At 33.3% G+C, this 15,960-nt stretch overlaps 2 protein-coding genes across 4 annotated transcripts in view; both read right to left on the bottom strand.

The window, feature by feature from the left end:
* Nucleotides 1-15,960, bottom strand: part of LOC124362473 (guanine nucleotide exchange factor DBS-like) — a 108,418-nt gene that overhangs the window by 79,659 nt on the left and 12,799 nt on the right. The window lies entirely within an intron of this gene.
* Nucleotides 1-15,960, bottom strand: part of LOC124362474 — a 30,657-nt gene that overhangs the window by 14,007 nt on the left and 690 nt on the right. For both annotated transcript variants that reach the window (XM_046817010.1, XM_046817009.1), the window contains exons 2-5: nt 13,885-13,995; nt 13,090-13,260; nt 2,502-2,773; nt 1,188-1,544 (exon numbers count right to left, since the gene is read on the bottom strand). In XM_046817010.1, coding sequence (XP_046672966.1) covers nt 1,188-1,544; nt 2,502-2,773; nt 13,090-13,260; nt 13,885-13,995 — 911 coding nt within the window. The remainder of the gene's footprint in view (nt 1-1,187; nt 1,545-2,501; nt 2,774-13,089; nt 13,261-13,884; nt 13,996-15,960) is intronic.

The raw sequence follows: 15,960 nt of genomic DNA, 5'->3' as shown, positions 1-15,960 counted from the left end.
TAGAGAAGATCCCACTGGAGATCAACCAGACCCACCTACCCAACGACAGAACCAAAATTTCCAGTCATAAACTACCTCTTCCTTGAGAGTGAAGGAGCTTAAGAGTCAGACATCTTTCAGCTTATCTCTCAGATTATAAATTAAACTAAAACAGTAGCTGGGAAGAATGTAATAGATTGTATGTTAATTTGTTATTATATGTTTTATCCTTTGAATGAATAGTTTTGTTTATCTTGAATATTTTTATGAAATTTCTGTAACCCTGACTGTTTGTTTTATATAGGGCATAGCTCAATTGTGTTTAATTAAACCTAATTTCAGGTAATTTCTTTGAGTTATATCAATATCAAATGTACTATTACTTACCTTGTGCAAATGAAACTAAGATGTCATTGTGAAAATCTTTATTTAAAAGTTATAATTAATTATACTAGCAGTTACCCGCAGCTTGACATGAAATTATCAAAATCGAAGGGCAAAGTCTTCTTTGTCAAAGCATTTATGATATTAAATGATGAAGCTATATGATGTTTTTCAAACAGAAGTAGGCACAAATATGATAATTTAGTGTCCATTATTATGAGATGCAATAGTTATTATAATGTTCTTGGATCTTATTTCAGGATATGGATGTATAAGATCATGCATCACTAGTTTAAATAAATGACATTTCTCGGCTGTTCAAATTCACTTTCAGTCTAAGCTATTTTGAGTAATATAGTTGAGTCAGCCTTGTTGTCCCCAAGATAAAGAAAATATGTATACAAAAAAAACCAACTTCGATCAAAAGTGATTATTTTCGGCCCATGTAATTTATATAGGGTCTAAGATATTTTCAGTGCCATAAGTTGATTCTGCATTTCCCGATCATGAATAAAAAAATATAAACACAGATCTAAGAAACCTAATTTTTTAAAGACAACTAGGAAGGGTTTTATAATTGTCTTTAAATTTGTAGTTAAAGTTAGATAATAATTTTGTCTTTTATATCCAATACTTAACTCTGATCCACTCTCGAAGGTTGATAAATGGACAAAAACTAGTGCGTGTAAATGGATAATGGACAGGAGCGTTTTCTTGTTATAAACAGGAAAAGAGAAGAAGATGCAAGATTATTTCTCCAAATGGTTCTCTTGTTTGTTATATTATTATTACATACACTGGTAGACAAAAGATAAACAACATACCCAGTGGTTGTATTATGCTGTTCAATATATCCCTTGAGAAAGTCTGTTGCCCGCCTGTACGTCTCTAGTGAAAAAACATTATGTGGCTTCTTTCCGTGGTTACCATGCACTCTAGGGGTGACCCCATGAGTCATAACATGTTTCCGTATCCGCTTGAGCTGGTAGAGGGTACAGTTCTCCAGGTAAAGGAAGGCGGAGAGACAGACCCGACGGCCTTGGTACACGTATTGAGCACGAAGTCTTCGTCGCTCCTTGTGTTTTACTGTCACACCAGGGTCAGACATGCAGGCCATTGTTACACCCATCAGGTACATATCATGCTCCTCTTTGGTTAATTCAGCAATGTTCAACCGATGCCTATCATCAACAAACAACAAGTGTCAGGAACATGCAAATTCAATTATATATATATTATTTATGAAGGCATACAATTTATTAAAAAACTAACTAAGCCATTCTAAAGTGTTATAACAACATTTTTTATTAAATTCTGCAAAACCAATTTCAATAATCACAATTAAGATGTTTCTTGCCAGGGAAGGAGTCAGATAAATTCAAACTAAAGCATTATAAAATCTTACAAAGAAGGGGTTTTGTGTGGGTAAAGATTAAAGTTTTTATAACTCTTAAAAATAATTGGCGAACCAAATAAATTCAAACGTATTCAAACGTTAAAATTTGGTTTATTCCATCAGTCCCCACTGGACCACTACTAATTAGAAATTTTTAGCAAGCAAAATAAAGAAACAGGTAGATCAGCAGCAAATATTACAATACGTAGACAGTGATACAAATGCATATCATAACAAAATAGTTAGTGTGCAACAGTTATTCAGGACTTGACACCCGTAACAAAAAAATGGGTTTGCAGGAAGACTCCATAAGAATCACAGGAATAACCCAGAATATCAATTCATATAAAAATAAGGAATTAAGATTAAAAAAATACATGTGGTCAAGAACATATGAAAAAACTAAATGTTTTTAGTGCTCCATTAGTTCTTAGGTAAACAACCATGAATCAATAGCAATATGTCTCGGCTATTTGGTAAAAGTTGGCTTTTTGTGCACAAGTTTTGTACTTGTATGTGCTTCCATGGCCATTACTTCTTGTTAAATAGTCTTTGTGTTGTAGTTTTTTGTTGTGTGAATGTGTGAAGCACTACCACCACTGTTGTAACTGATTGTGGCAAGACTAGAAAAAATTTCTGAATATCCATCATGTAATAATAACTGGGTGAATCTCAACAGCTTCAACTCAAAATTTCAAGTACTCGCAATTATCTATTTCAGGCTCATGGTGTAAGTACTTACTTATAAACGCTATCTGGATTGAGACCACGAAAGCAGCTGACATCTTGACATTCACAGCCCATACGGAACCTTTGTCTCACATCACTTGCGCCATCCCCTTCAACAATAATTTCTTCTCCTGAACTTTCTGGAGTACTCTCAGCAGGCTTTGCTGACTTTTTCTGCCATTTATAACTGGATTTCTTCACACCAGTTTTGTTACTATTCAGTCTTTGATTTTTAGGTGATTCAGACTGCATATGTGTTTGCTGAGGTATAGCTTCTGGTACAACCTACAAATAGATGTTTCAGTTAGTTTCATTTTTTTGGATAAAATGTTCAAAATTAAGTTTATACAATGAATTTATTAAAACAAAGTTAAATGCGTTCATTATTTTATTGAAAATGTTAACAATTTGACTCAAACATAAAACTTACAAGTTTTTTTTTTTACAAACATAAAATCAAGCAAGTCTCTGTAGATGACCAAGCTGTTCTGAAAATAGAAAACCATTATGGAGTAGGAGTATTTACCACTCTGAAAGTCATCCGAAAAGATAGAGGAGTGATGTACGTCCGTTTTCAGCTGGACACAAGTGTGCATCTTGTAACACTGTCGGTCTCAAAACTTTGATTGGTGTCAAAAATCTTTAAATCTTAGTGAATACAGAGCAGTACTTAGAGTATTTGATGGATCTCAAATAAGAGTTACACTTTCAAGATTCCCACACAACACAACAAGGTTCAAGATTTAGTGTTAAAAGTGATGGAACATGACCACTGCCCTTTGTTGTCAGCAGAAGCATGCAAGCAGTTGAACCTCATCAGATATTCCAAGAATGTTATGTTCAACAGAAAATTCTATCTTCTCAAATCATGATCAAGTACAAGCATGTGTTTGAAGGCCTGGGAAACAATGAATAGATTATCACCATGTGTCGTGTAACAGACTTTACTTGCGCAATTTAAAGTCTATAGCTTATTTCATTAGGCTACAAACGTTATTGTGTCACGTGTTAAAAATGTATGTGATTATATTCAGTTTTTTAACAAATTTATTCATTCTGTGATTTTTTCGTGTCATCATGGTTACTGATAAGACAAATGTAAAAATGTTCACCCATGATCAGCCAAATACTATGGAGTGACTGTGTCATAATTTAACTTAATATTTATATATAATATTAATATATGAAGCTCTTGAAAATGTTCAAATCTATAACAGGGTGGCCACTCAAAATCTTTTTTCAAATTCCCAGTTTTTCCTGATAAAAAAATTTCCCATTCTCTAGTCCATTTTCAAACAAAATATAAATAGCTGTAATACAGTATTTAACCCTTACGCTGAGTGAAACAGAGTTGGTTTTTCGTAACCAGCTGTATTTGCAGAAAATGCCTCAAACTTGTGGTGGACTGTGGACTAGCAAATTTAGGTGCTAGTGGTATATAAGAACATATTGAGACGATTCAACGCTACTACCTACTTTAACCTCCTTTGTCTATGTCTCTGTATCTTTCAATTTGTGGACATATCATCATGCATAACTAATAACTTTTTTCTGTGGAGTTTGGAAAATAAATGTATACAATTAGGGAAAATAGAGAAAACAAATAATTGCCAACATGCGCTTCTGTGAGGTAGACTGCAGTCTAGCACTACAGGTGAGAGGTCTGCAGTGCATTAACTTTCGGTACGAGATCACAATTTTGCCGGTATGTAATGCGAGTTCGGTATAAACAGAAAATAAACAAAAGAAATGTTCATTAGTATTCTATTTTTCATTTTGATTGTTCTTTTGAGGGAAAGCAAGCCTAAGAATATCACACAACCAAAGGAATTCACAACCAATATAGAGGTTCAGGGAAACGGATATATTGTTAAAACTACAAATCATATCCTTTAATGTCAATTTTTAAATATTAGAAATGGTAGATTATAAAAATGGGCTGCCAGAGTATATTACATTTACATCAAATATATCCTGATAATATTATAAATATGAAAGTGCATTTGTTTGTTTTGCTTTCACGTGTAAACTATTCAACCGATTGTACTGAAATTTTTAATGGACATTCTTACGATCCCAAGGATAAAAATAGGCCTATTCTGATTTCGAAAGTCCCTCTTGGCTACGCTCCACTAGTATTTAAAGTAGCAAAAAATGCTATCTTGGTCTCTAAAGTTGGGAAATATTAATTGAGCCTGTCAAATGTAATCAATTGTTCTGTTGTTTATTATTTTCTATTTGTTTACATTTATAGTGAGTTTCAGAGAGAGTGAGTTTAAAAGCTGTTTTAGATTTCAACGATTAGGTAAGGAGTCATCTACCTTAGAAAATGCCCTAAAACATAAGATAGCCAGAATTTGACTCCAATTAGAAGCAGTCAGCAAGAACTATGATAGATGGAAGTTCGCTGAACTGTGCTTTTGAACTAATACACCAATTATAGCTCTAAAGGTTTTAGATCTCTAAAAATATTTTTCAGTTTATAAAAAAACAAAGGCGTAGTGTCATTGTTAATGTACTTTAACTGTACATTTGAACAAATATTAAGTATTAGATATAAAAGACAAAGTTACTATCTAACATTTACTATAAATTTAAAAACCCATCTTATGATATAAAACCCCATCTCAGTTCACATTTGACAGAAGTAGGCTTCTCTGATCTGTGATTTATATTTTCTTGATCACAAAACAAGACAAATTATGTATACGGACAAAATCAAGACTGTAACAAAACATATTAAGAACAAAGTAAATTACAAAGAACATAAATATAAACTTTTGACGTATTTTCTTGATCATGGCAACAAAGCAAACTCAAAATTGGCGTCGGAAATATAATTCCCTTGAACCAGAAGTGCTCATACAGGTGCAAACCTACAAAATGCATGTGCAGCCGCGAGTAACTGCTAGTAGGTATATATTTCACTGTCTACTAATGAGGTATAATGAAAATCAGTGACTTTCAGTGACGTTTGAAGCAAAAAATCAATAACCTTTAACAGCATTTTTGACAACCATTACTAAAGCAATATACATAAAGCAACATTTTTACAAAGTAATATTTTACAGCATATTTCACTAATTAAACTAAGAAATATATGTATTGGTTAAAGAAATATATTTCACTCATCAATAGTCTTACCTTACTGTGTGTATGTATAGTATTTAGCATTTAGTAGCCCAAGCAATATTATTTCATAGCAATACAAAAATTTACCTTCCAGGTTCGATAGCGGCCGAACCGTAGGTTGTAGCTCGAAACAAATAATCAATGGGATATAAGAAACCACGTGATCTACAAAAAAAGGTCTAGAAACATTTTGCCCTATCCTCAATGGTTTGGCCAGAAAATGCATTTAGTTGTTTTTAAGTTTTACTTGAAAATTGTAATTCTGGGCTGCATTTCAGCCAAAAATTTAACAGTAGCTAAAAATAAAAATTTGATTTCTATACAAAATAATGCGATCTACTAAAAAGATACAGTGGTTGCTTGCTCTATCTTCAATAATTTGGCTAATAAATGTTAATATTTTGTAATTTTGACATGAGAATTTTTTTTCCTGGAGTCGATAGCGGCCAGACTGTTGGTCCTAGCTAAAATTAAAAAATGTTTAAAACTAGGCAATGATGAGATATGCATAAAAAGGTCAAATAGCTTTTTGTTGTATATCATTTCGTATGCCCCAAAAACGCTCTCAATGGCAAAATCTTTCCTGTGAATTGACAATTTTAGGAGTTTTAAATGTTTATGAGACCAATTTGAACAATTCTATCCAGTTCTGGAATGACCTTGTATTACTCTGTAAAAGAGTGATTTTTATAACTTTTGGTATGTCGATGTAACCCATCTGGTGGTAAATGCTGGTCTGTCTATATGTACTGGGTGGCGCAAAAAGGATGGTCGGATTTGAACTGCGTAGTACCAGTGGAAGGTGAGGAGGGGGACCATTGCCGGCCGTCTGCAAGTCGGCCATTACACCCAGTTTGCCACGAGATGGCGCAGTGGACGGTCGAGCATCGTGTTTTTGCTGTGGAACAGTTTTTCAGAAATAATGAATCTTTTATTACTGTGCAACGATTGTTTCGACAACGTTTTGGTGTAGCGCGTGATGAACCCATTCCAGATCGCAGATCCATATCACGTTGGGTGACTGCATTCCGGACAACAGGGTCTGTCATGAGTGGTAAATCTACTGGACGTCCACGTACGGTAGTTACTCCACAGAACATTGAGAATGTTAGAGCGTCAGTGCTTCACAGTCCGCGTCGTTCCACCAGGTGTCGTGCTCAAACTTTAGGCCTCAGCCGTCGTTCGTTGCAGCACATTTTAAGCCGTGAGTTACAGTTTCACCCATACAAAATTATGATCACGCAAAAGCTCTATGATCGTGATTTTGAGCACCGAAGACGATTTTGTGAAACAATGTTGGACATTTTGTACTCTAATAATGATGTTGTGCTTTTAATGTCAGATGAAGCCCATTTCCATTTAGACGGCTATGTCAACAAACAAAACTGTAGGTATTGGGCAGCAACTAATCCCAGAGATTTGCACCAAAAGCCTCTTCATAGTGCTAAAGTAACAGTCTGGTGTGGAATGTCAAAATTGGGGATTGTTGGTCCTTATTTTTTTGAGGAGAACAACGCTACAGTCACTGTGAACTCGGAACGTTACGTTAACATGCTACGTAGCTTTTTGGGGCCGAAACTGCGAGAGTTACGTGTAAATCGAGATCGAATTTGGTTTTAACAGGACGAGGCGACGGCCCACACAGCCAATGACTCCATGTGTGTCTTAAGGCAGATGTTCCCCCACCACATCATCTCGCGTTTTGGAGATGTCCACTGGCCCGCTAGATCACCTGACCTCTCAGCCTGTGATATTTTTCTTTGGGGATACCTAAAGTCAAAAGTCTACGTAAACAAGCCCCGAAACTTAATTGATCTGAAGGAGGCAATCAGTGCGGAAATTATGGCAATTCAAGAAGAAACTGTAGTGAAAGTGATGGAAAATTTCAAGGAAAGACTTGTGGAATGCATCACCGAGGAAGGACACCATCTTCCGGAAGTTATTTTCCGTACATGAATTTTGGAGGTTATTTCTTGTAATTGGGTGCTTGGGAGCATTTAGTTACGTAATTGAATAAAATTAATTTGTAAAACTGATGGAGTTATAGTTATTTAAAATCCGACCATCCTTTTTGCGCCACCCAGTATTTGGTAGGATATCTCGATAACCAAATGAGCTGTGGATACGCTGAAAATATTTCGTTCAGATAAGGTATATGTACTTCCATGGAATCGGCTGAGCATCAGTGAAGTTTAGTGTAGTACGATATTTCTACAAAAACATGAAATTTTTGCATTTTACTTTAACTTTATGTTAACAAGACATAGTTCAATTACAGGCTATATTGCCCCACAGGAACTAGCTAAGCGTTAGTGAAGCATCAATAGTAAACAGGGACAGAGTGAATTCTATTTATGTTCACAGACACTACATAAAGAAAGAACCACGTGTGTCTAAACCCCCAGTAACATTTTCCTATGTAATCCGTTGATTATTTTTAAACATCACGCATCATTTGGTTTCGGAGCATTAGTGAAGCATTACGACCCACATGATTCTCGAGAACGGATACAGCTGTGAATATGAAATTTGGAAAACCTCATCTCCAAATTCAAACAATACTCAATTCCTCTCATCCCCGAATTCGCTAACAACCCACTTAGGTGCCTGGGGGCGTAGCCGAAAGGCGAGTATATATAGGGTGTTAAAAGTCCCAAAAAGGCTTGATAATTCCCGAATGAATACAGGTAAAGCAATAACACTTGCTACATCATTACTGCACTTATAAATTGAAGAAACTACCATTCATTTTGACATGTAGAGGAAGGATTTTGACATTTATTTACCAGCAAGGAGTCAAATGGAAATCATAAATGAGAGAATAGGTTGAGTAGTACTTTGAATTAAAGGTATTTATTATCAGAATACAATGCTGCAAATTCAACCTCAAAAACTTTACTATTTAAAAAATTATCCTGGTTTAACCCATTGGGGAAATTGCCCGAACGTCACTCGTTGTGGCCGAGCGGGACTGAATAATCTTTCCCGAGCAGCACTCGTGCCCTTTCTAGACGTTAACAGTCACATATTTGTTTGTTTTTTCACTAGATCACAGTTTTTTGCCCTCATGCATCATTATAAGCAATTATTCTGTTTTGATGTGTTATGTTTGCACACTGGTACCACAAATAATAATTTGGTTTGTCTTTGTTTACATTTTGCCATATGATCAATTTTCGTCAATTCAATGTTCTGCTTACATTCTATGTATTGTGTTCTCAATGTATAGTGTTTAACTGTATGTAGTTGTTGAATGAGTATTTTGTTCTTCCGCTACTCCATGGAACAAGACAATTTGCATACTTCAGAAGTAGACAGATACTTGGACAGTGATATTGAGATATCAAAGACTGACACAAAAGTGAATTATAAAAAGTAAATGAATGGTCATTGTACAGTAGATATAAATCATTTATTTTAATTATCATTTGAATAATAACAATTGAATGTAACAAACCATTTTATCACATCTCCCAGACAACTAATTCAGGAGCTTGTCGTAAAATTATACAAAAATGAAAAATGTAAGTGAATTTTCATTGTTTTGTTACTATGCTTTATAATTAACCCTTTTAGCGCCAAGGGCCAATATATTGGCCCTACCGGTCAAGTCATGAAACGCCAAGGGCCAATATATTGGCTCTAGCTAGGTTGGTGGTGGAGCGCCAAGGGCCAATATGGTGGCTCAGGCAGGGTCAGACCTTGAGCGCCGAGGGCCATTATATTGGCTCTCAACATTTTCGTTAAATGCACGACAATTTACCAACCAATTTTAATAAAATCAATGTAGTTGTTGCAAAGCAATATTTGCTTCAAGAATATTCTTGATTTATTATATCTCCATTACTGTGTTTAGTTTAAATGGTGAATAAATTTGCATTATTTAGAAGACAGTGGCACTGGCTGTCACACGACATGTCCTACTGCTCCAACAAATCACAATTTATTGTTATGTCGACCAAATGTGAAGCAAAAACTGTTAGATATACAGTTAACAGAAACAGGAGACTTATTATCAAAACTAAGCCGATGCTCGTACATCAATATAACATGGGGATGAGTGGAATTAACACCACCGACCAAATATTATATACTTATTTAGACGAGTGTAAGTACCTCAAACCCTGGAAAAAAGTTTTTACATTATTTTTTATATTATATTTTTAACATTATTGGATGGATGGTCCTGAATTCTCATGTTTTATATAAATTAAACATCCAGAAACCTCTCACTCGCTATGATGTTATGGTTGAGGTCATTGAGTCACTGGCTGCTGACAAGCTGACAGGAAGAGGTGGTGGAGATGCACCCGGAGGATGCACATAGTCTGTTTTAGTTTAAGTTTATTATTATATTTTATAGTTTATAACTCTTTTAATCTTATTTTATCAATTAAACCATTTGTTTTTCATAACAGTAGATTTTTTTTTACATGGTTATAAGTACTCGTTATTATAGGTACACAATATTAATGTTCCTTCTTACTTTAAAGGATTTTAATTTTTCATATAAGATTTACTAAATCATTTTAAACAGTACCTTATGTTTTAAATGTTGTAGGTTAAGTTTTATTAATATAATTAAAACATATTTATCTACAATTCATAAAATTCAAAAACCAAGAGATCAATTCCTTTGATGGCAAGAGTAGTTTTTATACTTTGTTTTATAATAAATATATATATTTATGAAATTGTAGTGTTATTTTTCCAAACTTGCACATCTCATTACTAAATACATGTACTTTAATATAATATAGAAATTTTCATAGGTAAAAAAATTTCCATGTACTCTAGTAACTTAAAAATTAAAAAATTGAAACATAATTTTAAAAACTTCACATTTATTTTATAAAAACGATGCTTTTAAATCTAGGTATCTTAAATGTGCATATGCATAGACATACACCTACTAATAATGAAATAAACAAAGTAAAAAACATAATTTTATCACAAAAGATACAAAAACTATGACCGTTTATGTGTACACGAGTAAAAAGTGCTGAATTGGCCTGGCGCTTCTGCGACATACCCCGCATCAAAGGCCTGGCGCTCAACAGGGACGATCCGGACCAGTAACTCTGGCGTCATACAACGTGACTTGCTCAATTGGCTTGGCACTAAAAGGGTTAAGTAATCCAATAAAATTGGTTTTCCACGTAAAAAAACATTGTGCTATTTTGAATAAAAAAATATTGACAGATAAAACAAAAAAGTAATAAAATATTGACAGTTGCTTTTAAATATTTTGTTTTTCTTACTAAAATATTTGTAAATATATAATAAATAAATTAAATAAAAAATTATTTGGAGAAAGCAACAAACACAATTGCAGAGCAACCAAATAAGACTAAAATGTCCTGAAAATTTGACTAATTTATCTGTATTAATATTTTAGGACGCATGCATTTTTGCCAAAATCAATTCAAACATTCAGTCCTAGACAGGCTACGGTAATTGCTTCCTCAATGGGTTAAAAATTTACAATGTAGCTCATGTTCAGATAGATGGTTTAATGTCTTGGCTTAAATTGTGAAAGTTCAACTTAATGAACGAATACTGGACTTAAGAAATAGTTTTTAAAATAGTTAGTAACTACAAATCCAATGGAGGATGTTATACAAGGGGTTCTGCAAAAAAATGTAACGTAAGCATATCTCAAGAGGTACAACATTTTAAAGTGTAATCTAAGATGTACATCACGTAAAGTCCAAAGCCCAAACTAAAAATAAGAACTTTCTATTATAGCAACTGATACCAGGTTTTCCTTTTTATTGTTCATATCTGCTAAACAACACCTTTATAATAATGTACATATTTAGCTATGCTTATGTTAAATCTTTTTGCCCAACTCCTTGTAGACCATCCTCCATTGGAAGAGTCACTAAGTACTTTAAAAACTATTTCTTAAGTCAACTATTAATTTACTAAATTTAACTGTCTCAACTTGAGCCTATACAAAAATATTAAACCATCTATAACAAGACCTACATTTTAAATGTTTCAAAATTTAAACCAGAGTGATTTCTTAAAGAGAGGACCTTTTTAGGTCGGATTTGCAGCATTGTACTCTACTAATAAAGACCTATAATTTGATGTAATACTCGACATATGCTCTCATTTAAGATTTCCTTCTTACTTCTTGTGAGCCATTCCCCGACATACAATTGTAGTTTCTTCAAAAAGAAGATTTATAGATGCAGTAATGATTTACCAAGTTTTATTGCTTTACTTCTAATCATTCGGGAATTATATGGCCGTGCAGGAATTTTCTAAGGCCCTGTATATGAATTAGTGTAATAACTGTAAGTTTACCGCTGAACTGTTGACATCCTCCTACAGAACCAGCACAAACACAGGCATTGGCAGCCTCATAGACAGACAATACAAACTTTAAATAAAATATTATTTTTACATTACGTTATTTTGTTACTACAATTGAGTTTAATAAATAATGATCCTGGACCTTTCCAAAATTCATTGTTACTGCCTTAAATCTAATTAAATATTAATTTTTACATATACAGTAGGCATACTTCCTGGTCTTTTTATCTCTTTGTAATTTTAATGACATGTGTTTTAATTTAAGGCTAAATTGTCTGTATTTTGTGGGTCTGATGATGTCTTCATTGAATACGAAAGGCCTCACAAAAATAAAATTTCTTAATTATTGGAGTGTTTGTTCATAAATTAAGCATCTGAATCCAATAAGAAGGAGCTGGTAGAATGTATATCTGTGATATCAAAACTGAACCAGAATTTTGTTTTGTTTTAACCTATGTAATCTGACGAGCAATCTGAATGAGTGTTTACAGACCAAACTAAGAAGATTGGTCAGCCAATTTTAATCGTTTCAATGGATTATTACATGTATAGGGGTATAACTAACCTAAAATAAACAACTCCATTACACTAATGGAGGCTACCTCGGATCTTCATTTCACAGTTTCATGGATCAAGTCTTATAAAATACAATTTTTGGAATTAATAAACTCCTGATTCAAGGGGTTGTCAAATTATATCTTGATTTTGTAAGTTCTTAGACGAAACATTGTTTTTGAGATTTTCATGGTTCTATATGAAGATGCCTGGCTTATTCCCTGGTGCGTTAAATTCCCGGTTTAAGTGATCAGGTGGCCACCCTGTTATGTTAGTTTGTTCTTGAGATATCGTGCAGACTGACAGACAGGAATGAAATTTATTTAGCCCTTCAAGTGATAAGCTTCATTAACGCCCAGCCAATAAAAACATTAGTTACTATTTACAAGGCATGACAAAAATGTGAACCTTGAGATAAATCTGACTGTTTTTGTAATACTAATTTAGTTAAACCTCTTTTTCGTACAGTACTGTTTTCTTCTGGTTTGATTCGTGATTGATATGCGCAGATCCTAATAACTATCACTGGTCATCGAGCTCAGTGTAATTACTATTGATATGTTGATAATAATATATATGTTGATATTTACATAGTGGTCAGATGGTGGTGTTGTCTCCACATCTAATGTCAGTGTGTTATCCCACACCACTGTGTTCTCGGTGTGGCTGTAGGTGTGGTGGCCACCATCAAGTGTGTACACACCGCAGTGGCCTCCGTTGTCCCACTGAATATTATCATCATTACTGTTCAGCACAACCACCTGTCAGGTAAAAGCAGGAATAATTTATTCAATCATAACTACTAAAGAAATAAATATAACAGTAGCTACTAGGGTTGTTAGCAATCTATTTTTAACTGTGAAATAATTTATGTACTCTAATTGCTTGAGAAATCTAAATACCGCTAAATGAACGGTTCAAGAAGCTTGTAGCAAAACATTAATATTTTGATACTAGAAGCATTGATTGTGGGGTTTTCACTCCTCAAAATGTAAACATTAAATTTATGATTTTGTATGAATTTTAATGAGATGTTAGGCTTTATACTGATTTTTTTATAATGTTATCAAAGAAGCATTATCTAAAGGATACAATAATAATAGTAAGATACAATTACCACATTATAGTAGTCTATAAGTACAATTAATAATAACATTTAAAAATAGTTAATCAAAATCTTTTTGAAAGATAAAACAAATTTAAAAACTTACTGAGAATTAAAACATAATCTTAAAGAAGTATTTTTTTGTAACTGGTTGCCAGCACTTGCTTGGACATTAGGAAACATTTCAGCATGAAAATGACACTGAAATTCATTCATAGGAATTCAGAAGTTCAGTTGAACAAACACTTGCCATACCTACATAACTGTGTCAATAACTAACCTGATGCTGGATGTTATGTAAATTATCTGGTTTCTCAATCCTTTCTACAGAGAGAAGTGAATGTAAAACTTCACTTGCTTCTTTCTCTGCTTCATCTACAACTCTTGGAACCTGGACAAACATAAGTAGTCAAGCTTTTACTTTATACCAACAAAATATCACTATTTTGACCAACTACTAATAATATAGAAGTTTCTTCGTATTTGTTCATATGATGTATGGTATGATTCATTATAAAGAACAGCAGTACATTTTGGGACCATTTACTTTACAGACTACATGTAGCCAATTCAATATTGATCAAATGTGTCTATCACTTTTGTATAGGCACCATTTACTTACAGAACAAAATTAATGTTCTCAGATTTATCTCACATATGTGTTCCACACAATTAAAACAACTGTAGATTGATTCTTTAAAATAATCCGATTTTGATGAAATTTGGAAATTGCCATATGAACCATTTACTTAACACAAAAAGTAATAGGCCTGTAGGTGACATTTGTGAGAAATAAAATAGGCTTACTTAGGATAAACCTAGTAACATGTTTACTGTTTAGTAAATACTGCCTATTGTATAGACAAAATAAAAGTGATTACCTACTTTGTTTAGTACAAATTATTAGTCTGCAGTGTTTCATTCATCTGCAAAATAGTCAGTGGTGTACATTTCTACCAGTAGATAATGCCATTCTCTTAAGATGATGTACATCTATCTAAACTGATTAGTTTTAATTCTTAATCATCCTAATAGTAGTAAGCTATATCCTCACTTCGTCCCATGCCAGCATTGAGATTTTCTGCTTAAAAAAACTGTTTGTCAGAAGTAGTTACAAATCTGACTGTAAGATGTTTTGGGTTGATTTTTACCTGTGCTAGATCGGTTTTCTGCATTAAAGATACAAACCTAATCTAACTTTTCATTAGATTATTTGTTATTTTATTTATAATTTGTATAATCATACACACATTATTGTTTTACTATACTATGTGTGTCTTTATTGTTTTTACAGATAATAAAAGTATATACATGGTTTACAGGTAACAGTGTTTAATGATGGTCAATTTCCTATAATCTATTCAGGAGGCAGATTGTCTCACTACAAGGCTGTATGGCTGTATAGGTATAGTTATTATCAAATAAAATTGTTATTTGAAATACAGTAATGCAAATTTCTGAGAAGGTAATTTAAAATAGATAACTTAACTTACAGCATTATCTGCCATCAAAATCTGTTTAAACACTTTGCAAGCACATTATCTTGTAATTTATCTAAAATGAGAATTAGAGCGTCTTCACATGCCATTCAGAAAAAGATTAGGAATAGTGAAACAAAAATTGTTCTTGAATTAATATCCAAGTGCATTTATGTGCAGCGTTCCTGGGAGAGAGTATAGAAAATATCCATACTGTAGGTTAACATGTTGACTGCGGCAGGTACATCTAGTTCCTGACTGTCTTTAAGCCAATGTATGTTTTTGACCACAGTAATGGTATTAAGTAATGTAGGCTATAGGCCTAATATTGATAAAGAAATATTATTTATAGTTTAACACGGAAACTGTGATGGATGCACCTTGATATTATCCCAAAGTTGTCATATATTTCGGATCCTAGTAATATAATAATATTGTCAGAAAGATTTCGTAGTTTAACACAGTAACTGCAATGGAGTACCAAGCTACTATTCTGGCTGTCCTTATATCTCATAGTGAAGATGTTAAGGAAAGTATTCTTTCTACTAAACTTTGTAACGAAGCAGTTTAATCTCAAAATACCACTACAAGTGCAGGTTAGGTATAGCCTACTACTTCAAACAGATAAACTATTGCCTGAGAAAATGAAAGAAAGACTGCTTGCCCAATTTTTTAGGACGATTTTATCCACATATCGGCATACAGTACACCTGCCCTAGGTTATATACAGCATTTTGTATGTTCATTAATCATAAACAATTTAATTAACTGTTTTGGTGTGAGAATACAAAAATATAATTTATATGAATTGAAGTGTCTGTCAATGCATAAACAAACTTGCATAGTTCATTTGTGAATACCATTGTAGCAAACTCAAT

This window comes from Homalodisca vitripennis, chromosome 5, assembly GCF_021130785.1.
Source record: "Homalodisca vitripennis isolate AUS2020 chromosome 5, UT_GWSS_2.1, whole genome shotgun sequence".
In the NCBI taxonomy this organism is placed as follows: Eukaryota; Metazoa; Arthropoda; class Insecta; order Hemiptera; family Cicadellidae; genus Homalodisca; species Homalodisca vitripennis.
This window is presented reverse-complemented; position numbering and strand designations above follow the sequence as displayed.